The sequence below is a fragment of the Dendrobates tinctorius genome, unplaced genomic scaffold (genome assembly GCF_039654945.1).
Source record: "Dendrobates tinctorius isolate UK_male_01 unplaced genomic scaffold, ASM3965494v1 ptg000009l, whole genome shotgun sequence".
Classification (NCBI taxonomy): Eukaryota; Metazoa; Chordata; class Amphibia; order Anura; family Dendrobatidae; genus Dendrobates; species Dendrobates tinctorius.
The window spans coordinates 2,899,694-2,923,180 of NW_027361677.1; the positions used below are offsets into that span (position 1 = coordinate 2,899,694).

The following is a 23,487-nucleotide window of genomic DNA, read 5'->3' on the forward strand; positions in this document are numbered from 1 at the left end:
ATTTATTATGTACATCATGCTTTTTAACTGTTCATTCGGTACTAAAAGGGATCCGGGCTGTGTTAGGACAGACCCTATGGTTTATTTGTACCAGGAGGGTATGAGATATATATTATACTCTATATATGATATAGAGGTATGATATACAATATATAAAAACAAAACAGAGTCCGAACAACAGATGCACAGGTTTTTATTAGCCTAAATTTGGCTATGCCTGGGGAGGTTGTGTCATGAGAAGGTTTTTTTTTTGGTGCATTTTCAACATTAGAATTAAAATGTAAGTGTTTTTGCTTTTTTTGTATTTCACAGCAATAATGCAGCACTTTCTAATGAAATAGCAAGTAAATTTGCAAAAAATGGATGTATTTATCAGTATGTTTCTCTCTTTTGCTTCAGCTCTTCTACATATTCCGGTGAGAGCAACAAGCAGAAAATGTGACACGATTTATAAAGGATTTGCTGACTGTCTAATCAGCTTGGGGGATAGTATGGCTCAAAATGTCCAGCAGTTCAAAGTCAATGAAGACCTCGATGACGCAGAAGAGCTAGACTCCATATGCAAGTAAGTGTAGTACACTGGGCGAAATCAGAAGATGTCGTAATATAGTATGGGTTCATACATTATGACCGTTCATACCAAGGACAGGCGCTCTCTGCAGCCTTGGCGCAGCTAAACATTTAAGTGCACCTTCCCACCTACTTGTGTTCCCTCTATCAATATCTTTCTCTGGCTTTATAAAGCCAGATCGGTCAATGAAAGGAGACAGGGATGGAAATAGATGGAAAACAAGCAGGTCAGAAGATGCACTGAACTGTTTGGCCATACCAAGGACAGGCGCTCTCTGCAGCCTTGGCGCAGCTAAACATTTAAGTGCACCTTCCCACCTACTTGTTTTCCCTCTATCAATATCTTTCTCTGGCTTTATAAAGCCAGATCGGTCAATGAAAGGAGACAGGGATGGAAATAGATGGAAAACAAGCAGTTCAGAAGATGCACTGAACTGTTTGGCCATACCAAGGACAGGCGTTCGCTGCAGCCTTGGCACAACTAAACATTTAAGTGCAACTTCCCCCCTATTTGTCTCCCCTCTATTGCTGCCTTTCTCTGGCATTATAAAGCTAGAGCTATCAAACAAAGAAGACGGGGATGGAGATAGAGGGAAAACAAGCAGATCGGAAGGTGCACTGAACTGTTTGGCCACACCAAGGCGCACCAAGCGCCTGTGCTTGGTTTGAGCAGTCATTCTTTGCTGATAAACTCCCTTTAAAGAAGCTGTTCTTGGTTGCCAAAGCAAGGTACAGCTGTATAGGTTAAGGTGCTACAATTTCAGTGATGCGTCTTTGGTCTGAATCTGTTGAGCCATTGTTGAGAAATCTTTGTTTTATCTTTATTCAAATTTTGATGCAAGTGCACCTTTGAGTATCAGTGCACTTGCAGTCCACATCTCCTCTGCTGATCTTTCTGTCCTCTGTTGGTTGATTGACAGCTGGGAAGGGCTATGCTGAGCGATGCGATTATGCTACATGACACAGACATCCTTGCTACATTCAGCTCGGTACACTACTTTTACAACACAGTTGTGATACAGCAAACATCGATGTTCAGGACTTTCCATGGTCGAACAGTGGCACAATGTGCTGTAAATACAGTATGTTGGTCAGGTGTAGCAGAATCACAACCTACAGTAGAGCCAGTCTCCACTGTCAATCAACCAGAGGAGGGTGACGCCGGTCAGAGAAAACAGCAGAGGAGACATGGACTGCAAGTGCACAGATACTCTCACCAGTGCACTTGCAGATGAATTTGCATAAAAATAAAACAAAAGATTTCTCATCAATGGCACAATGAATACAGTAGAGCTTGGGCGATCTATGGTAAATGTAGATGAACCCCATTCCTTGTCTTTTTATATGTGCACACACATACGATGTATACACACATGTGCTGCATTACTGGATCTCAGAGTGCAGGGGAGTGATTACAGCCTCACTTACTGTGTAATCAGCAGCGACTGTAATTACACCCCTGCAGTGCGCTAATGACTCGGTGCAAGTAGTTATTGGGAAAATCATACTTCATTTTTTGGCCGTAGTCATGCTTCCAGTAAGCAGGCAACATAGTATTTAGACACTATTTACCTGTAGCCATGTGCAATGTGGCCATTTAACCCCTTGTGTGTTGCAGTTGCCATCTACCGCACTTGTAAGGAGTTTGACTGAGGAAGCACACTCCCTCTGTCAGTCCAGTGCCTAACAATGGCCTCTGTATCTGATATATACTATAGCCCAGGCCTGCACAAAATAAGGCTGCATACGGCCTGCCGAAGGCTGTTGTGTGGTCCGCAGGTATCGGGAGACTCTGGTTCTCATTTTCCTGTGTTCAACTGTATTCGTGTCTCTAAGACGCGAATACAGTTAAACACTTCTGCACCGGGACAAGTGAAGAGCAGAGGAGCGCCTGTCAGGCCCCGTCCTGAAATGCAGCAGTGTGATGAGGTCATCATGCTGTGACTTCATCACATTGATGCTGTCACCGGTGCCACAGCACAGAGGAGGCAAGTAAGCACCGGAAAAAGTAAGGAGCCGAGGATTTAATATACTATAATAAAAGGAAGGATGGGGGTTGTTGTTACTATGAGGCCACATGATGGGGCAACGGTGAAAAGGATAGTGAAGGAGGCACGTATGCAGAAGAGCAGTGCGGGGAGTATGATTGAAGGGAGCTGTGTGGGGAGAAACATGCTGGAGAGGAGCATTATGGGGGGAATATGATGGAGAGGAATGGTGTGAGGGGGAATAATCCAAAGAGGAGTGATGTGGGGGGAATATGATGGGAAGTGCTGTTGAAGACAGAGAAGAGGAAAGTCTGCAGAGACTAGCACTGGGCATGAAATCTCATCTTGGTGTCTGTACTACATGGGGACAAAAGAGATGGGAATGGTCAGAGAAGATGTCATCTATGAGGTACCTGGATGTAAATGTTTATTTTTATTTCCTCCTGCGTCTCATCAGTGCTGTGGTTCCTGTATGGCCCACAGTCTGATGATGGCTGGTTACAACAACTCCCAGTATCTCCTTACCATTGATATTAACATACTGTGAGTATCAGGTTTACATGATGCAAGTGCTTATGGGCCTGACCTGAAACTGCAATTGACACTGTACTATGCGTGGTGATCTATTCCTATACTGATGGTGGTTTTGGTGTTGCTTTCATGTACTGACGGTGGTTTTGGTGTTGCTTTCATATACTGATAGTTGTTCTGATCATGTAGCAATCTATAACATGCTTCATATTAAAACTAAAAAATCCCCAAAACTTGATTTTGAGATTATAAGGAGGATTTGGTTAAGTTTCTGCTTCAAAAACACTAAGATTGGGTGTGGTCACTCTGATTTTTTAGAGCAGAGACTCTCCCAATCTTTCTCAAATACTCAAAACTCAGTTCTGCTGATGTATTCATGTAAATACCATTTTAAATTTGTTTGCGACCCTTCAGATTGGTTCAATATTACAATGTGGCCCTTGGACCAAAAAATGTTGTCCACCCCTGCTATAGCCTATAAAATCCTGCCAAAGACGAGGTCTAATAAGCTGCCTGTCAGTCTAAGGGCTCATTAAGACATCCGATTTTTGTGTACGAGCGCTATCCGTGTTTTTCACGGATAGCACTTGGACCTGTGATAGTCTATGGGGCCATTCACATGTCTGATTTTTCGCGGACCGAGCGATCCACCGAAAATTGCAGAGATATGTCTGATTTTGTTCCGAGGATCAGATCAAAATCGGAAATGCAAATCAATGGGTCTGTGAAAAAAATCAGATCACACTCGGATGACTGTCAGGATAGGAGAGGGTGGAGATCTCGCAGGTAGTTGATGTTGCTGGTTTGCCAGAACTAGGTGTTGGACAGTTCAATGAGGGAGACCACCAAAAATAAACTTTTTACTGAACGGTAACTTGGTAGGGTGTACATACAAGAGATAGCGGGTGCACAGTCTTATCAATGTTTCCTTTACAACTCGAAGCATTTTCCACACAGTTTCCTTCCTTCTTTCTATATTATTCTCTATCTTCCCCTTTCCTCTCTTTACATGTCCTCTGTATTCACTCTGCTCTCGTTACTCCACCACAACCCAGTACTTCAGTCCAGTTTAGCATGAGTCCTTTACTCGGCTTGCAATTCTGCGTCTTCTCTCCCTTTAAGGGAAGCTAAGGTTACCAGTATGACCGGTACTTAGCTTCTCCAGTGCTGACGCTTTGAAACTCCCGCCGAGGATAATCTATTCATCTCACGTACTCAGTCCTGTCCAGGCCTGTTACCTTCAACAGTTATAAACTCTCACCTTTCTGCTAGGTGACCTCTCCCAGAGTCCATCTCTGATCGATCACTTTGTCTCTTAGTTACTTCTGGTCCAGATCTTGCTATCCCTTTCCTTCAGTCTCCTTTCACTTTAGGCGCATCCCAGATTGCTTCTTTGTCGACAATGTACCTTAGGTCCTCTTTCTATGGACTCCAGGCTCTATCTGCCTCTCTGATAGGTAATTGTCACCTTCCTTTCAACCTTGCCCCATCCACTCTAGGCTAGTCCCAGCCATTAACTCTACCTGTCACTATTGTCAAACTACGCACACTATCAACATTACTAACATCTTTAATCACAATTCACATTATACGAGGGGCGCCTGAAAACTTCGAGGCCCACCCATGAAATCTTTTCTGCATGGTCTTGTTTTGCAATGCAATATGTTATTTAGTTAGTTGAATGGTCTCATGAGCAATCTGGATTTATTTTGATTTTTTTTGTTTCCGTTACAGCATTTTAAAGTTGGGTCACAAGGCTGAAATATGGAAATGGAGAAGTTGGCAAAGTTCACACATCGGCTGCTGCAATTCACTCCTGTGGTTTCCAGCTGCTTCAGCGCCCACCCTATTCCCCTGATTTGGCTCCCTCGGACTATCACCTATTCCCACAGATGAAAAAGCACCTTGGTGGAAGGTGGAATTGCAGCCATTGCAACAGCCGATGTGTGAACTTTGCCAACTTCTCCATTTCCATATTTCAGCCTTGCGACCCAACTTTAAAATGCTGTAACGGAAACAAAAAAAATCAAAATAAATCCAGATTTCTCATGAGGCCATTCAACTAACTAAATAACATATTGCATTGCAAAACAAGACAATGCAAAAAAGATTTCATGGGTGGGCCTCGAAGTTTTCAGGCGCCCCTCGTATATCACATTACACCAAATAAAATTAACCTTGTTTCTTCAAAGAGGAACATGGGCAGTAGGTCCATCTCCTTACACTCTCCTGCCTTGTTTTTCATAGATAGCCCTCGTGACTGTGATAGTCCATGGGGCCATTCACATGTCAGATTTTTTCCTCTGACCAAATGGTCTGTTGAAAATACCGGAGACATGTCCGATTTTGTATCAAAGGTTGGATCAAAATCAGCAATGCAAATCAATGGGTCCGTGACAAAAATCAATCAGCCCGATTACTGTCACGGACTCATTGATTTGCATTGCTGATTTTGATCCAACCCTCAACACAAAATCGGACATGTCTCCAAGTGCGGTTTGATTCTCTTGGACTGTCAGAATAGAGAATATGGAGATTTTTTTTTTTTTTTTACATTTCTCCACTTATGAGAATGTTGGATGACGTTCATGGTGCACACTCTGATCAAACACTGGTCCAACTCTGATTGGAATAAGCCCTAAAGATCCATCTGAAAATTAATCTACTTTAATACAGTGGCCATGGTTCCTTTTTAAATGGAGCCCGTGGCACCAGTGTGGCCAAACCCATACAAGTAATCCACACCCCTAGGCTAATCAAGCTCTGTAGCAAGAAATCCCTAGAAAACTGTGTCTTCGCACCCCATTTCTTCAATTTCTAACACTACAAGCCACGTATATGTTTTCCCATTGGTTTCTCCATGCAATAGGCTAACGGATAATGAGCCAGCCACCTTATTCTCAGATTAAATTAATATAATCAGAAATAAAACTTCCAGCTAAATCAGGCTCCATCTGACCAGCCCATCTGGCCAGGCATTTGCACTGTAAATTTATTTTCTCCTGTGACTGTTCAAGTTCACTATAAATTGACTCGAACTAATTAGCGCAGAGCACGTGCACGGAAAGCAAATGTAAAGACAACGCTTCAGGTAAAGGTTTAATAAAGAAATGAATTTAAAAAATTATATAATGCACAAGTATACTTGATATTAGCAATATCCAGTATACATACGGAGCTGGCACTTCAACAATCACTATATGACCAACATTCTGAAGATCGTCATCAACAGAAAAAGATGACGAGCTCCAGATAATAGTAAAAAATACAATTTTTTATTTATAATAATTTAAAAAAAAAATTACTACCATAAAAGAGAAATGTCTCACCGCCGAGACACCACACATTTATTTAAAATAATATGACAGCTCCAATAACTGATAAAAGATCAGGTATAAATATGCGATTTCCCAACATTATTTCAAAACCGCAAACTCACAACAAAATAGCCCTAAAGAGATTCCCTGTTGCTATGAAAGCAACTAACACTTCAAGTGAAAGGGGAAAGATAGTGTAATATTATTCAAAAGGCATAAGCAGTGAAATCCATATCAAGGGTTACCTGACATCAGTAGTGGCGACTCCCCACCCCGACACGCGTTTCACCGCTGGCTTCTTCCATAATGTTGGGAAATCGTATAATTATACCTGATTGTCATGTCGGACGCTGTTCACACCACAGCGTCCGGCAGGCAGCGGTAGTTCCATCTCCATCCACTATAGCCTCAGTGGCGCCGGCTTGATTTTACTCAGGTTATCTGGGGTTAATCTAGCTGGAAATCAGATGGGATGTTTGGTCACACCCACGGTCTTTAAATAGTCGTGCTGGCCTGTGGGCGTCGCCGATTATAGCTTGTGTTTTATGCCAAGTGGTTCCGGTCTGGAGAGGAGGTGTTGGAGAGAGAAATTCATATCTGGTGTCGTATGATCCGTTGTTACCTTTTTTTATTTGTGCTTTGTTTTGCCCTGTTCACATTACAGTATTGTCCTGTGTGTTTGCGGCGCGGTGTGGTTTAAGTTCTCCCTGTCTGTCATTATTGTGTGGGCTTTGGTGGTTTGACAACTCACTGGGTGGAGGGTGGAGGGTTCAGCTTAGGGCTGAGCAGGAGATAAGGAAAGGTTGGAGGCTCAGGCATTTGCACCATTAGCAATAACCCTGGGTTGAGGGTCAGACAGGGTTTTCCCTAGTTTGAGGGACTCCGCAGGGGCCCCGGGTATGTCAGCCTCCTTTGACCTAAGCCCCGCATAACATTATAATCGGCCTAACATTTTTCCATGGATTCCATGACTTCCATAAATCGCCAGTTGGCGGCGCTGGCCTTACAGGTCACCGAGTTGAAGGGGGCAGTTCAGCAGCAGGGCCTGGTTGTAGCTAATGTGCAAGCGGCTTCTGCTGGTGCAGGTGCAGAGCCTAAGATTCCGCTGCCTGAACGATTTTCTGGGGAACGCAGCAAATTTGTCATCTTTCGGGAGGCCTGCAAGTTATACTTTCGCATGCGCCCGGTCTCCTCAGGTAATGAGGCTCAGCGGGTGGGTCTGGTGTTATCATTACTGAGTGGGGACCCTCAAGCATGGGCGTTTTCCTTACCAGCCGACTCTGCTACGTTTCATTCGGTTGAGAATGTTTTTTCAGCACTCGGGCTCATTTATGATGATCCCGACAGATTGGCTTTGGCGGAATCTAAAATCCGCGCCCTCCGTCAGGGGGAACGTATGGCGGAAGACTATTGTTCAGAATTTCGCCGTTGGGCAGTAGACACACAGTGGAACGACCCAGCGCTGCAGAGTCAGTTTATTCATGGGGTTTCAGAAAGAGTTAAACAGGCCCTCCTAATGTATGAGACTCCTGCGTCGTTAGAGTCTGCCATGAGTTTGGTTATTTGTATTGATCGCCGTTTGCGTCAAGGGGCGCAGGAGACGCTGCCCCTGGGGGAAAGCAGGGGTGCCAGTGTGGTTGCTGCAGGTGAGCCCACGGAACCTATGCAAATCGCTGGGGTATCACATGTGCAGCGTCGCGTTCCTGGGTTCAGGAAGCATGGAGCATGTTTTTACTGTGGTAAAAGAGATTATTATGTAAATGCTTGTCCTGTGCTACCAAAGAAAGTCGCACCGGCGGAAAACTGGTAAGCTCAGAGGGTATGGAGGAGGCCCAACTGAGCGTATGCATATCCTCCATGATGGTATCTCAATGTATGCTCCCTGCCAGGGTTATTATTGCGGGCAGAGAGCTACCCACATCAGTGTTTGTGGATAGCGGTTCCACCACCAATCTCATGGATGAGGAGTTTGCACGCATGGCAAGTTTCAAGATCGAAAAACTCCCTCATCCTATTCGCGTGGTTACCATTAATGCCGCTCCCCTCCCACAGGGGGAGATTACTGAGTTTCTAGCTGAGGTTAAACTCCACATTGAGGTCCTACATTCTGAGTGGGTTACATGTAGGGTACTCAATAATCTCCCAGCACAAATGGTCCTGGGTTTCCCATGGTTGTCCAAGCACAACCCGGTGATTGACTGGAGAACCCAGGACATAGTCCAGTGGAGCAGTTTCTGCCAGGAAAATTGCTTGGCCACATGTGTGTCCGCCGTGAAGTCCAGCCTTCCGGAGGCATTGCTGGATTTTGCGGACGTATTCTCTGAGAGGGGTTGCTCAGAACTACCTCCACATCGAGCCTATTACTGTCAGATTAGGTTAAAACCCGGGGCTAAATTGCCAAAGGCGAGGATGTTTAGTATTTCTGGTCCGGAGAGAAAAGCTCTTAAAGACTACATCGTGGAGAGTTTAAGTAAAGGGCACATCCGGCCTTCATCCTCACCTGTAGCAGCAGGGTTTTTCTTCATTAAGAAAAAAGATGGGGGGTTACGCCCGTGTCTGGATTTCCGGGAGTTAAACCAGATTACGGTCCGTGATCCCTACCCGATGCCTCTGATCCCTGATTTGTTCAACCAGGTGGCTGGTGCGAAGTGGTTTTCCAAACTTGACCTCAGGGGGGCATATAACCTCATAAGGGTCCGTCAGGGGGATGAGTGGAAGACGGCATTTAATACCCCTGAGGGTCATTTTGAAAGCCTAGTTATGCCATTTGGGTTGACAACCGCGCCTGCTGTTTTCCAACATTTCATAAATGATGTATTCGCTCATGTGCTGGGGAAATTTGTGATTGTGTACCTAGATGATATCCTCATTTATTCGAGCGACCAGGACACTCATTTAGAGCATGTCAGGCAGGTGTTACAGTTGCTCCATGAGAATAAGCTCTATGCTAAGCTTGAAAAATGCGTATTTTTTGTTCAGGAGTTGCCTTTTTTGAGATATATTGTGTCCGCCGCAGGGTTTAAAATGGACGCCGCGAAGGTGCAAGCGGTGCTGCGATGGGAACGGCCTGATAATCTAAAAGCGCTCCAGCGGTTCCTTGGGTTTGCCAACTATTATAGGAAGTTTATTAAGAATTTCTCTACTATAGCCAAACCGCTCACGGACATGACGAAAAAAGGTACCAATCTCGCTATCTGGTCTGAGGATGCGGTGCGTGCATTTGAGCTTCTGAAGAACCGTTTTGCTTCAGCCCCCATTCTCGTGCAACCGGACGTATCTAAACCTTTTACGGTGGAGGTCGATGCGTCTGAGGTGGGAGTGGGGGCAGTACTGTCACAGGGCTCGTCCTTGAGCAATATGCGTCCATGCGCCTACTTCTCCAGGAAGCTGTCGCCTGCTGAACGGAATTACGACGTCGGCAACAGGGAGTTGTTGGCCATCAAATTGGCTTTTGAGGAATGGCGACACTTCTTGGAGGGGGCGGCCCACCAGGTCACAGTCATCACCGACCATAAAAACCTGCTCTATCTGGAGTCGGCAAAGCGTCTGTCTCCCAGGCAGGCTCGCTGGGCATTGTTTTTTACACGTTTTAACTTTCTGGTGACTTACCGTCCTGGGGCTAAAAACACCAAGGCAGATGCCTTGTCCAGGTGTTTTCCGGGGGGAGAACCTCGGGAAGATCCGGTACCCATCCTCCAGGAAGGTGTAGTGGTTTCGTCTCTCACGACTGAGGTAGAGGTGGAGATTGCCGAGGCCCAGGAGGAGGTACCACCAGGACTTCCCGCTAATAAGTCGTTTGTACCCCTTCATCTTCGTCTTAAAGTGTTGGGGGAACACCACGACTCGGTTTTGGCCGGTCATCCAGGGGTTAGGGGCACCTTGGAACTGGTATCGCGCCGCTTCTGGTGGCCAAAAATCCGGCAGGACGTGGTTTCGTACATGACAGCTTGCATCACGTGCGCCAGGGCCAAGTCGCCCAGAACCCGTCCTGCTGGCACTCTACAGCCTCTGGGGATACCTAGTAGGCCATGGACAGAAATCTCCATGGACTTTATCATGGACTTGCCTTCCTCGGCGGGGAACACGGTCATCCTGGTGGTGGTTGATCGATTTTCGAAGATGGCGCATTTTGTGTCGTTGCCTTCCTTGCCCAACGCGAAGACGTTGGCTCAGGTCTTTGTGCAGGAGGTGGTCAGATTGCACGGAGTTCCGTCGGACATAGTGTCTGATAGGGGTACCCAGTTTGTGGCGAAGTTTTGGAAAGCTTTTTGCTCACGATTGGGGATCAAGTTGTCTCATTCGTCGGTGTTTCATTCGCAGTCAAATGGTCAAACTGAGCGCATGAACCAAAATCTGGAGCAGTATTTGCGATGTTTTGTGTCTGACAACCAAGAGGAGTGGTCGACGTTCCTTCCCTTGCCGAGTTCGCATTAAATAATCACCGCCAAGAATCATCGGGAGAGTCTCCGTTCTTTTGTGTTTATGGGCACCATCCTCAATTTTGTACCTTGCGTCAGGGGGGCTCTGGGGGCGTCCCAGAGGAGGACCAGTTAGGAGTTCAACTATCATCGGTCTGGAGGAGTGTGAAACAGCGATTGCTGAGCATGAGTGCAAGGTACAAACGTGTGGCTGACACTAGACGCGTGCCAGGTCCGGACCTGTGTGTGGGTGATTGGGTGTGGTTAGCTACTAAAAACATAAAACTCAAAATTCCATCATTGAAATTGTGTCCAAGGTTTATTGGCCCTTTTAAGATTGCTGCCATCATTAACCCCGTTGCTTATCGGTTGGAACTTCCTGCGGTATACAGGATACACAACGTGTTTCACAGGTCTTTATTGAAAAAGGTGGTAGGCTCTGTGGACACAATGCCGATGCCACCTCCAGTCATGGTGGATGGCGATTTAGAGTTTGAAGTCTCCAAGGTGGTGGACTCTCGAGTACTGCGCCGTTCTCTTCAGTATTTGGTACACTGGCGGGGGTATGGTCCGGAGGAGAGGTCTTGGGTACCAGCCTCGGACATACATGCGGATCGGCTGGTCAGTTCCTTTCACCGCCGTCATCCGGACAAGCTGGGTCCTATGAGTCTTGGGGGCCCTGGGGTCCCTCGTAGAAGACGGGGTACTGTTATGTCGGACGCTATTCACACCACAGCGTCCGGCAGGCAGCGGTAGTTCCATCTCCGTCCACTATAGCCTCAGTGGCGCCGGCTTGATTTTACTCAGGTTATCTGGGGTTAATCTCGCTGGAAATCAGATGGGATGTTTGGTCACGCCCACGGTCTTCAAATAGTCGTGCTGGCCTGTGGGCGTCGCCGATTATAGCTTGTGTTTTATGCCAAGTGGTTCCGGTCTGGAGAGGAGGTGTTGGAGAGAGAAATTCATATCTGGTGTCGTATGATCCGTTGTTACCTTTTTTTATTTGTGCTTTGTTTTGCCCTGTTCACATTACAGTATTGTCCTGTGTGTTTGCGGCACGGTGTGATTTAAGTTCTCCCTGTCTGTCATTACTGTGTGGGCTTTGGTGGTTTGACAACTCACTGGGTGGAGGGTGGAGGGTTCAGCTTAGGGCTGAGCAGGAGATAAGGAAAGGCTGGAGGCTCAGGCATTTGCACCATTAGCAAAAACCCTGGGTTGAGGGTCAGACAGGGTTTTCCCTAGTTTGAGGGACTCCGCAGGGGCCCCGGGTATGTCAGCCTCCTTTGACCTAAGCCCCGCATAACACTGATCTTTTGTCAGTTATTGGAACTGTCATATTATTTTAAATTTTTAAATGATTGTGTGGCGTCTCTCACGGTGAGGCATTTCTCTTTTACGGTAGTAATTCTTTTTTAATTATTATAAATAAAAATTGTATTTTTTTACTATTACCTGGAACTCTTAATCTTTTTCTGTCGATGACAATCTTCAGAATCTTGGTCACAAGTATACTTGAGTCTTACAATTAAACACTTTTTCATTATTTTGACACATTATTTTTTTTATTTGTTGTAATGTTATTTTTTTATTTATATTTTTCATATTATGTTATTTTTTTATTTATATTGTTTTTTGTAATTGTTTTTAATGTAATTTATGATAGACATTATGAGAAACGTTCCAGAGAAACAAGACAAAAATTTTGTCTTTTATATGTAATGCAGTGACCCCTGTGACAGCTAGGGGGCTCTATGTAGGCTCCCCAGGTCATGCATACAGGCGTTTCCTCTGTGGTGATGCAGAAACAGTGACTGGCAGGGTTGTGAATGGCCGATATATGTCACAGGGATGGATGCTCCCTGAGATGCAACCTGTAGTGTTTTATTATTAGTGCACGTGAGCACTAATATAACGGTTAGTGCACCTGGGTCCGGGTTGCGGATAGCTATGAGAGATGGGAGGGTCAGCCTACCCATATTACCTCACCTTTGGGTGCGGCTGCTGACTGTACCCCTGTTTTCCTTCAGGACCTGCAGGTATTTTCAGGACCTGCTGTGAGGTCATGACCAGGTGACCAGTCATGTGATCCATACCTCACCTGGGGGTGGGGTTACAGCCTACACAATGAAGGTGTTAGTGATGGGCAGTCCGGCTCTTTTTGGAGATCTGGCTCTCACGGCTCCGCTCACCAAAAAGATCCGGCTCTTTTTGGATCCTAAATGGATACATTGGAGAAAAAAGGATTTAGTTCAGCTCACCCCTCATTGATGCTGCAGCAAGGTCCGAGCAAGAACACGTCTCCACTTGGACGTCTTGGAACACTTCATAGAAAAAGGAGAGTCCAGCTCAAGGAGTAAAATCCAGAATTGTCTTTATTTATTTCATTAAATTACAAGCATGGCTGCCATAGTCATCATTGCGGTTTTTACCCAGACATGGGATAGTCGCAAAGAAAGTGCCCAGAAGGTTCTGTACGCGTTTCGAGTGGTAAACGCTCTTAGACTTAGACCCTGTGCGGCTATCCCATGTCAGGGTAAAAACCACAATGATGACTATAGCAGCCATGCTTGTATTTTAATGAAATAAATAAAGAAAATTCTGGATTTTACTTCTTGAGCTGGACTCTCCTTTTTCTATGCAGTATCCTAAATGGATCCCTATTGCGTACATGTTTAGGTGTCAGAAACTCCGCCCACCTACCACATTAACCCCACCCACTTTCTAGGAACCAATGAATTTGCTGTGTGGGCGGAGTTTTGTTCAGGTGGGCGGAGTTATGTCTGCCGAACATCGGGATTTTACACCCAGGGAGAGCCATTCAGGGATTTTAGTAGCTCTCACTGGGGTGACGGCTCCCATCGTTCACAGCAGGGAGCCGGCTCTTTGTGTCGGATCGTTCGCGAACGACCCATCACTGGAAGGTGTGTTTAGCACATGAGAGAGTGTTGGGAGTCTGGATTGTGCACAGACTTCCATGTGTCCAGGTGGGACACTACAGAGTTGTCTGTGACCTGGGAGGTAGAAGGCCTCCTGTGTGTGTGGCTCCAGGCCAACCGGGGAAGCAGTGCTGGCTTTCCTGAACCAGAGGAATGAGGTCTATGAGATACCTCCGGAGTGGACAGTCGGACAACCATGAGTGGCACTGACCCCGGTCAATAAGAGACTGTACTGTCCTATGGAACTGAGTGTTTAACGGACATTGCCCTGGCCTGTGTGTGAACAGGGTCTGAGGGAGCAAAGCCTTGTTTATGGACATTATTATTTTATGTTGCCGGACCTAAAGGCTGACTACTCTGTGTTTGTGCTGCTGGGGATATGGAACAATAAACCCAGGAGAACTTTTAAGGAAATTAAGTCTTCCTGTATGTTATAGCGCTGCCAAGTGGGTGTTCCCCAGTGCACTCAGTGAGCGCTGCCTTACACATATTACAGAAAGACAATTGTGTAACAAGGGTAGCAACACATTGCACAGATAATATAACAAAAAGTACAATGGAAAACAAGAACATGTAAATCAGTAGTACTGTAGATGAGCATGAACAAAATTAAAATTAATTATGGTCTGTTTTTTACCCATTTTTTGGTCCTTTTTTCTTACTCCATGTGTCATCCATTTTTCTTGTAGGCAAAAATAAACGGAGAAGGAAGAGGCTTAATGAGGCCTTTTCACACAGTGTTTTTGTCCACGTTTGTTTGTTCCATTGGGGCTGGCGTCCGAACCCCCCCTCGCAAAAGAGGATTCGGACGTATGTGCCGATGGGGCCATGTACTAGAGTGGATACGGAAACTATTCAGACCGTTTTAAATTTTTCACTCTTTGTTTCATTGCAGCCATTTAGTAAATTCAGAAGTTCATTTTTTTCTCATTAATTTTTCACTCTGCACCCCATTTTGACTGAAAAAACTGAAATGTAGACATTTTTGCAAATATATTAAACAAAAGCTGAAATATAACATGGCCATAAGTATTCAGACCCATTGCTCAGTATTGAGTAGAACCACCCTTTGAGCTAGTACATCATGAGTAGTGTTGAGCGATACCATCCGATATTAAGAAATATAGGATCGGATTGGATTGGACCGATACCCAAAAAGTATCGGGTATCGCCGATTCCGATACCGGAAACCCCATTCAAGTCAACGGGACAGAAATATCGGAATTAAAAAAACCCCTTTCTTTACTTGTACATCCAGTTTGGGAGGGGGAAGAGTGTGGGCGGTGCGTGGGCGGACACTGTGCATGTCTGTGTGTGCGGGCGGGGTCTGCACGGGCCTCTCGGGGGTCTGTGCGGGCTGTCGGGGGTCTGTATGGGCCTGCCGGGGGTCTGTGCGGGCCTGCCAGGGGGCTGTGCGGGCCTGCCGGGGGTCTGTGCGAGCTGCCGGGGGTCTGTGCAGGCTGCCGTGGGTCTGTGCGGGCCTGCCGGGGGTCTGTACGGGCCTGCCGGGGGTCTGTGCGGGCCTGCCGGGGGTCTGTGCGGGCCTGCCGGGGGTCTGTGCGGGCCTGCCGGGGGTCTGTGCGGGCCTGCCGGGGGTTGTGTGTGTGTGCAGGCATCGTCAGATGGGACTACAAGTCCCATCGGGCTATGCCTGCTACAATGACAGTGATTGACACATTAGCCAATGATGGGACAGTAGTAGTCCCATCATCCGGCTAATGTGTTGAATGTAAAAAAACAAAACAAAAAAAAACATACATACTACATATATACTACATTCATACTACATACATACTACATATATACTACATTCATACAACATACATACATACTACATACATACTACATATATACTACATTCATACAACATACATATTACATACATACTTAATATATACTACATTCATACAACATACATACATACTACATTCATACAACATACATACTACATACATACTACATATATACTACATTCATACAACATACATACTACATACATACTGCATTCATACAACATACATACTACATTCATACAACATACATACATACTACATACATACTACATTCATACAACATAGATACTACATGCTACATATATACTACATTCATACAACATACATACAACATACATACATACATACAACATTCATAAAACATGCTACAGACATACAACATACATGCTACCTACATACTACATATAATACATTCATACATTCATACAATACATACATATAGACATACAGTACATACAACATACATACTACATACAATACATTCATACAATACATACATATAGACATACAGTACATATAAAATAGAGTACATACTCACCATCACTTGTCACTTTGATCCCCGAACCAGTGTCATCTTTAAAAAATATTAAAATAACAAACAACTGATATACTCCCTGATCCACAGAAACCCACGAGTGTCCCATGACGATCTCCCGTGGAGAACAGCAGCATCAGCTGATGCCACCGCTCTCTAGGGGCCCCAGGAATCCAAATACGGGAGGTAGGTATCCTTCCGCACTGTATTCCTTCACCACTGTAAAAAAATAGTTCCTAGTCTCACTTTTGGCATTGCTGTGTGAGAAAGTTCCCACGCAGCTTTTGCCATAAAGTGAGACCAGTCAACTATAGTAACCTCTCAGTGATGCAGTGCAGGAGATCGTCGTGGGACACTCGTGGATTTCTGTGGATCAGGGAGTATATCGCTTGTTTGTTATTTTAATACTTTTTAAAGATGACACTGGCTTCGGGGATCAAAGTGACAAGTGATGGTGAGTATGTACTCTATGTTATATGTACTGTATGTCTATATGTATGTATTGTATGAATGTATTGTATGTATGTAGTATGTATGTTATATGAATGTAGTATGTATGCATGTACAGTGGGGCAAAAAAGTATTTAGTCAGTCAGCAATAGTGCAAGTTCCACCACTTAAAAAGATGAGAGGCGTCTGTAATTTACATCATAGGTAGACCTCAACTATGGGAGACAAACTGAGAAAAAAAAATCCAGAAAATCACATTGTCTGTTTTTTTTTCATTTTATTTGCATATTATGGTGGAAAATAAGTATTTGGTCAGAAACAAAATTTCATCTCAATACTTTGTGATATATCCTTTGTTGGCAATGACAGAGGTCAAACGTTTTCTGTAAGTCTTCACAAGGTTGCCACACACTGTTGTTGGTATGTTGGCCCATTCCTCCATGCAGATCTCCTCTAGAGCAGTGATGTTTTTGGCTTTTCGCTTGGCAACACGGACTTTCAACTCCCTCCAAAGGTTTTCTATAGGGTTGAGATCTGGAGACTGGCTAGGCCACTCCAGGACCTTGAAATGCTTCTTACGAAGCCACTCCTTCGTTGCCCTGGCGGTGTGCTTTGGATCATTGTCATGTTGAAAGACCCAGCCACGTTTCATATTCAATGCCCTTGCTGATGGAAGGAGGTTTGCACTCAAAATCTCACGATACATGGCCCCATTCATTCTTTCATGTACCCGGATCAGTGGTCCTGGCCCCTTTGCAGAGAAACAGCCCCAAAGCATGATGTTTCCACCACCATGCTTTACAGTAGGTATGGTGTTTGATGGATGCAACTCAGTATTCTTTTTCCTCCAAACACGACAAGTTGTGTTTCTACCAAACAGTTCCAGTTTGGTTTCATCAGACCATAGGACATTCTCCCAAAACTCCTCTGGATCATCCAAATGCTCTCTAGCAAACTTCAGATGGGCCCGGACATGTACAGGCTAAAGCAGTGGGACACGTCTGGCACTGCAGGATCTGAGTCCATGGTGGCGTAGTGTGTTACTTATGGTAGGCCTTGTTACATTGGTCCCAGCTCTCTGCAGTTCATTCACTAGGTCCCCCCGCGTGGTTCTGGGATTTTTGCTCACCGTTCTTGTGATCATTCTGACCCCACGGGGTGGGATTTTGCGTGGAGCACCAGATCGAGGGAGATTATCAGTGGTCTTGTATGTCTTCCATTTTCTAATTATTGCTCCCACAGTTGATTTCTTCACTCCAAGCTGGTTGGCTATTGCAGATTCAGGCTTCCCAGCCTGGTGCAGGGCTACAATTTTGTTTCTGGTGTCCTTTGACAGCTCTTTGGTCTTCACCATAGTGGAGTTTGGAGTCAGACTGTTTGAGGGTGTGCACAGGTGTCTTTTTATACTGATAACAAGTTTAAACAGGTGCCATTACTACAGGTAATGAGTGGAGGAAAGAGGAGACTCTTAAAGAAGAAGTTACAGGTCTGTGAGAGCCAGAAATCTTGATTGCTTGTTTCTGACCAAATACTTATTTTCCACCATAATATGCAAATAAAATGAAAAAAAAACAGACAATGTGATTTTCTGGATTTTTTTTTCTCAGTTTGTCTCCCATAGTTGAGGTCTACCTATGATGTAAATTACAGACGCCTCTCATCTTTTTAAGTGGTGGAACTTGCACTATTGCTGACTGACTAAATACTTTTTTGCCCCACTGTATGTTGTATGAATGTAGTATATATGTAGTATGTATGTATGTTGTATGAATGTAGTATATATGTAGTATGTATGTATCTTGTATGAATGTAGTATATATGTAGTATATATGTATGTTGTATGAATGTAGTATATGTAGTATGTAAGTGGTATGAATGTAGTATGTATGTTGTATGAATGTAGTATGTATGTTGTATGAATGTAGTATGTATGTTGTATGAATGTAGTATGTATGTATGTTGTATGAATGTAGTACGTATGTAGTATGTATGTTTTTTTTTTTTTTACATTCAACACATTAGCTGGATGATGGGACTACTACTGTCCCATCATTATAGAAAATATATGAGAGAGAAAACACACGAAAAAAGTCCCATACAACAATTTTTCAAAATTACCAAGATGATTTTATTAGAAATAACAGGAATATAGGAAAAAGGGTGGTATATAAGTCAGTTATGACCATAAATAGCATATGGGCAAAAATACATAGGGTACACCACAGGTAATGGACAAAGGGATATAAAAAATTATTTATCCATACTTAATACAAGAATTAAATATTCAACATTATCCCACAGTAGTGTATAACAACCAGTCAAGGTATGTAGACTAAAAAGACAATTATAGCCAACACATATGGTGGAGCCTGCCACCAAATGAGGATAAATATAGTAATCACACCAAATGAAGTCACTACATAATATTACCTATTAGACTGGTCTGAAGTGAGAGTCCACCAAGGAGTACCCTCCCCGACGTACATTTCGGCTAAATGGTCCCATCATTGGCTAATGTGTCAATCACTGTCATTGTAGCAGGCATAGCCCGATGGGACTTGTAGTCCCATCGGACGATGCCTGCACACACACACAACCCCCGGCAGGCCCGCACAGACCGCCGGCAGCCCGCACAGACCCCCGGCAGGCCCATACAAACCCCCGGCAGCCCGCAGACCCCCGGCAGGCCCGCACAGACCCCCCAGCAGCCTGCACAGACCCCCAGCAGGCCCGCACATACCCCCGGCAGGCCCGCACAGACCCCCGGCAGGCCCGCACAGACCCCCGGCAGGCCCGCACAGACCCCCGGCAGGCCCACACAGACCCCCAGCAGGCCCACACAGACCCCCGGCAGGCCCGCACAGACCCCCGGCGGCCCGCACAGACCCCCAGCTGGCCCGCACAGACCCCCGGCAGCCCGCACAGACCTCCGGCAGGCCCGCACAGACCGCACATCAAGATAGCATCATTTCAGCAGCCAATCACAGCCACAACACTGGCTCATTGCATTATGGGAACTTACGATTCCGGTATCCGATATTGTAAAAATATCGGTACTCGGTATCGGAATTCCGATACAGCGAATATCGGCCGATACCTAATATTTGCAGTATCGGAATGCTCAACATTAATGTAGTCATGAGTCTTCTTGGGAATGATGCAACAAGTTTTTCACCCCTGGATTTGGGGATCCTCTGCCATTCTTCCTTGCAGATCCTCTCCAGTTCCGTCAGGTTGGATGGTGAACGTTGGTGGACAGCCATTTTCAAGTCTCTCCAGAGAAGCTCCATTGGGTTTAGGTCAGGGCTCTGGCTGGGCCAGTCAAGAATGGTCACAGAGTTGTTCTGAAGCCATTCCTTTCTTATTTTAGCTGTGTGAACTTTTTTGAATTTACCAAACGGCTGCAATGAAACAAAGAGTAAAAACTTTAAAGGGGTCTGAATTCTTTCCATACCCACTGTATATTGGTGCTGTTAGAGTCAACATGTGCTCTGTCAATGCTGTGAATCATTTTCGGGTGTATACATCTGGAGTAGTAGACTGTGTTTGGGTGTCAGTCTGTCCAGTAGGTGTATACAAACTAAAATTTTGCACAACAGAGCACACATTGATGCTATCGGCACCATTATAGTCAACCTACTATTATACTATAGTATAGTGGGTGAAATCTACAGCAAAAACACTAAAAGAATTGCCATGCTGCAGCTTTAAATGTGCAAGTAAAAAATAAGCAGTGAGTGTGTGCATGAGACTTCAGCAATCTCATTCACTTTTCTGGCACTAGGAAATCCTTCAGGTTTCGTGACAATATTGCTTGGAAAAAAACGCAACAATAACGTTTGCATATACACTGAGACGTATTAGCACAGAAAACGGCTGTGAGTCTCATCTTTCAAAAGCAATGTTATTATTTTTGAATAATGTAAGTTATAAAACCATGTACTGTAAGTTCAGTTTACAATATATGATTAATAATATCTTTTTTTCCTGTAGATCCTGGGATGATTTTCACAGGTGTGCAAGCAGCGTCCTGATCAACTGTCCTGAGGATACAGCTGCCATTTGGGAATCTCTAAGAAAGGAGTCGAGGAAAATTCAGTACCAGGGCAATTTGCATGACTTGTGCAATTCCAGGAATCAGCAAGCAAATAGCATGGATACTGGAGAAACAAATAAAGAAACCCTTCGAGGTTTAGCATGCATGATACAACATAGCCTGTTACCAATTGTCATTGCTCCAATATTGGTTTGGATTGTCGTTGAAAAAGCATTATAAACCTTACTGGTCTTGAAAATAAGGGAATATGTCCACAAAAAGAAATTTAATCAGTTGATTTGCAGCTGAAGATGTCGGCAAAACATTATTTTTTTGTAATTCTATTTTTGTAAGCCTTTATTCTTAAGATGAACTTTGAGCTTTTAATTTTCGGTACAGAATTCTGTGCTGATTTAAGGCTGTGGCAAGACAGCGACATTGGCCGTGACACAAATCGCGTGGCCAAAAATTGCTCTGTGCAGCTGATAAATGCAAGAGATAGGGGTGGAATGGTGACCCTTAGGGTAACGCAACTTTCACAAGTATATTGTAAAATGTCCGAAACAAGTCACATTTTTTGATGACTTTATTGTGGCATCAGCGATCTTATTTGTCTGCATTATGGTGCAATATAGGATTAGCACAGAGTGATCTTTGACCGCATAATCAGTGTCTCATCTATCCGGTCTACCGACTTGTGGCGAATCAAACCTGTAAACCTTTGTATCGCTGTTTCCCCATTTGATTGCAATACTGAATACAGATCCAATGGTTGACAGCTTAGTTAGGCGACCAAAATACATCCCCATTCTGGAATTTCTGGATTGGATAGAGGAAAGGGTTTGGGTATGTTCAGGGGGGACAGATGTGGAGAAATAAGAAAAGAGGATTAATCAGACCGGTCCCTTACGTCCAAATTGGAGTAGAGAATAGACATTTGGGAACACTGTAGAATGGAACAGAGGATTACCGGAGTGACCTTCACCAAACTAGTAGAATAGACAATATTTGTTAGACAGCTTAAAATGTTTTTTTTAGTGGAAAACTCCTTATTTCCATAAAGGGAACCTGGCACCGGGTTTTCCCAATATAAAGTAGGGCTAGAACCGTTAGGGCCTCTTTTACTACATTTCAGTACGCTGTATGTAAGTTCCCAATCCCCTCTGCAAAGCACAAAAAATAATTATTATACCACATACAGTGTAGTCCGGTTCGATGAGCGTCACTAGTCTTGATTCACGCTTCCTCTCTTCCAACAATCGCCATCCTCCGTTCCCGCTTTGTGTGGATGACGCATCCTACGTCATCCATACATTTTCCCCTGATTGCGCTCCTGTGCATGCGCACTTCTCTCTTCCCTGCCAAGGGCAGAGTAAAGTACTGCAATGTGCATTCGCCAGGAAAAGACAAAGAGCGCTGGTGACCCAGAAGTGAAGCCGGCGCATGCGCACTACAGTGCTTGCTCTGCCTTCAGCACGACAGAGAGAAGTACACCTGCACAGGAGCGAGAGTGGGGGACACTGTGTATGACGTAGGACGCATCCTCCACACGAAACAGGGAAGGAAGATGGTGATCATAAGAAGAAAGGAGGCACTGGATCAAGATAAAAAAACGCCCATCAGACCGGACAGTACCATATGGAGGTATAATAAAAGGCATTTTTGGTGCTATGCAGAGGGGATTGGGAACATACACATAGCTGACTAGAATGCTGTAAAAGAGGCCTTAAATATGGTGGCTGTATTTTATATTGAGAAAACTTGGTGACAGGTTTCCTTTAAGGGATTTTCCACTTTCAAGAAAGTGTAGGTATTTTTGAGAGTTTGGAGTCCAACGGGAGCACATACTCATCGGTGTCATACCTGCAATTCCCAGTCTGACTGCACTCATGACCCGAACCATGTTGGAGGTCCTGAGACCCACAATCGAGGTGTGAATTGTGGCCATATTACAGGTGAATAAATGCATTAACCCTTAATTAGATAAATTACGAGGTTACACTTTAAAAGTTGACTTGCTTCCTAGATGATTTAATAACAGACATTATAGGGGCATGTCACTTTTTAGCAGCACATTTTATAGGAACTGTTACCATTTTTTCATGATGTTTTTGTATGACCATTCCACTGGATTATGTATATTGCTTTTTCTTACGATACTACTGACAGTTGTCATTTTCCTTTATGATGTATTAGGGCATCATTATCACAAGGTATATAATTGTCTGTCTTCCACTTGATATTTAATCTCCGAGGATGGACACATAGGACGAATTGTTGTATAGTCCTCATTTAGCAATTAATTAACAAAATGTAAATAGTATGAATCTGCAATCCCCGGCAAAGTAATCCCAGGACATGGAATTACGCCAAGTCCTTGAGATTTTAAATCACAAGATTATGTCCGTGTCAGTCAGTATATAGCGATTTAGTGTACATAACCTTGTCTGTCTTTCTGAAATGTACATGAGAGATAAGGATAAACACATCAGATAATATGAATATATTTCCTGGCCGAAACCTATTACCTGTCCTTTTATATTCATATGGTATAAATAAATTGAGATGTACAGTATACACTGCTCAAAAAAATAAAGGGAACACTTAAACAACAGAATATAACTCCAAGTAAATCAAACTTCTGTGAAATCAAACTGTCCACTTAGGAAGCAACACTGATTGACAATCAATTTCACATGCTGTTGTGCAAATGGAATAGACAACAGATGGAAATTATTGGCAATTATCAAGACACCCTCAATATAGGAGTGGTTCTGCAAGTGGGGACCACAGACCACATCTCAGTACCAATACTTTCGGGCTGATGTTTTGGTCACTTTTGAATATTGGCTGTGCTTTCACACTCATGGTAGCATGAGACAGACTTTACAACCCACTCAAGTGGATCACGTA

The 23,487-nt window shown here is 44.3% G+C and overlaps 1 protein-coding gene across 1 annotated transcript; it reads left to right on the plus strand.

The window, feature by feature from the left end:
• The first annotated feature begins 295 nt into the window (after positions 1-295).
• Positions 296-21,671, plus strand: NRN1L (neuritin 1 like). The gene is made up of 2 exons (XM_073581788.1): positions 296-565; positions 20,532-21,671. Exons 1-2 carry the CDS (start codon positions 360-362, stop codon positions 20,812-20,814), a joined length of 489 nt encoding a protein of 162 aa, XP_073437889.1. The 5' UTR covers positions 296-359; the 3' UTR covers positions 20,815-21,671.
• Positions 21,672-23,487: the final 1,816 nt, after the last annotated feature.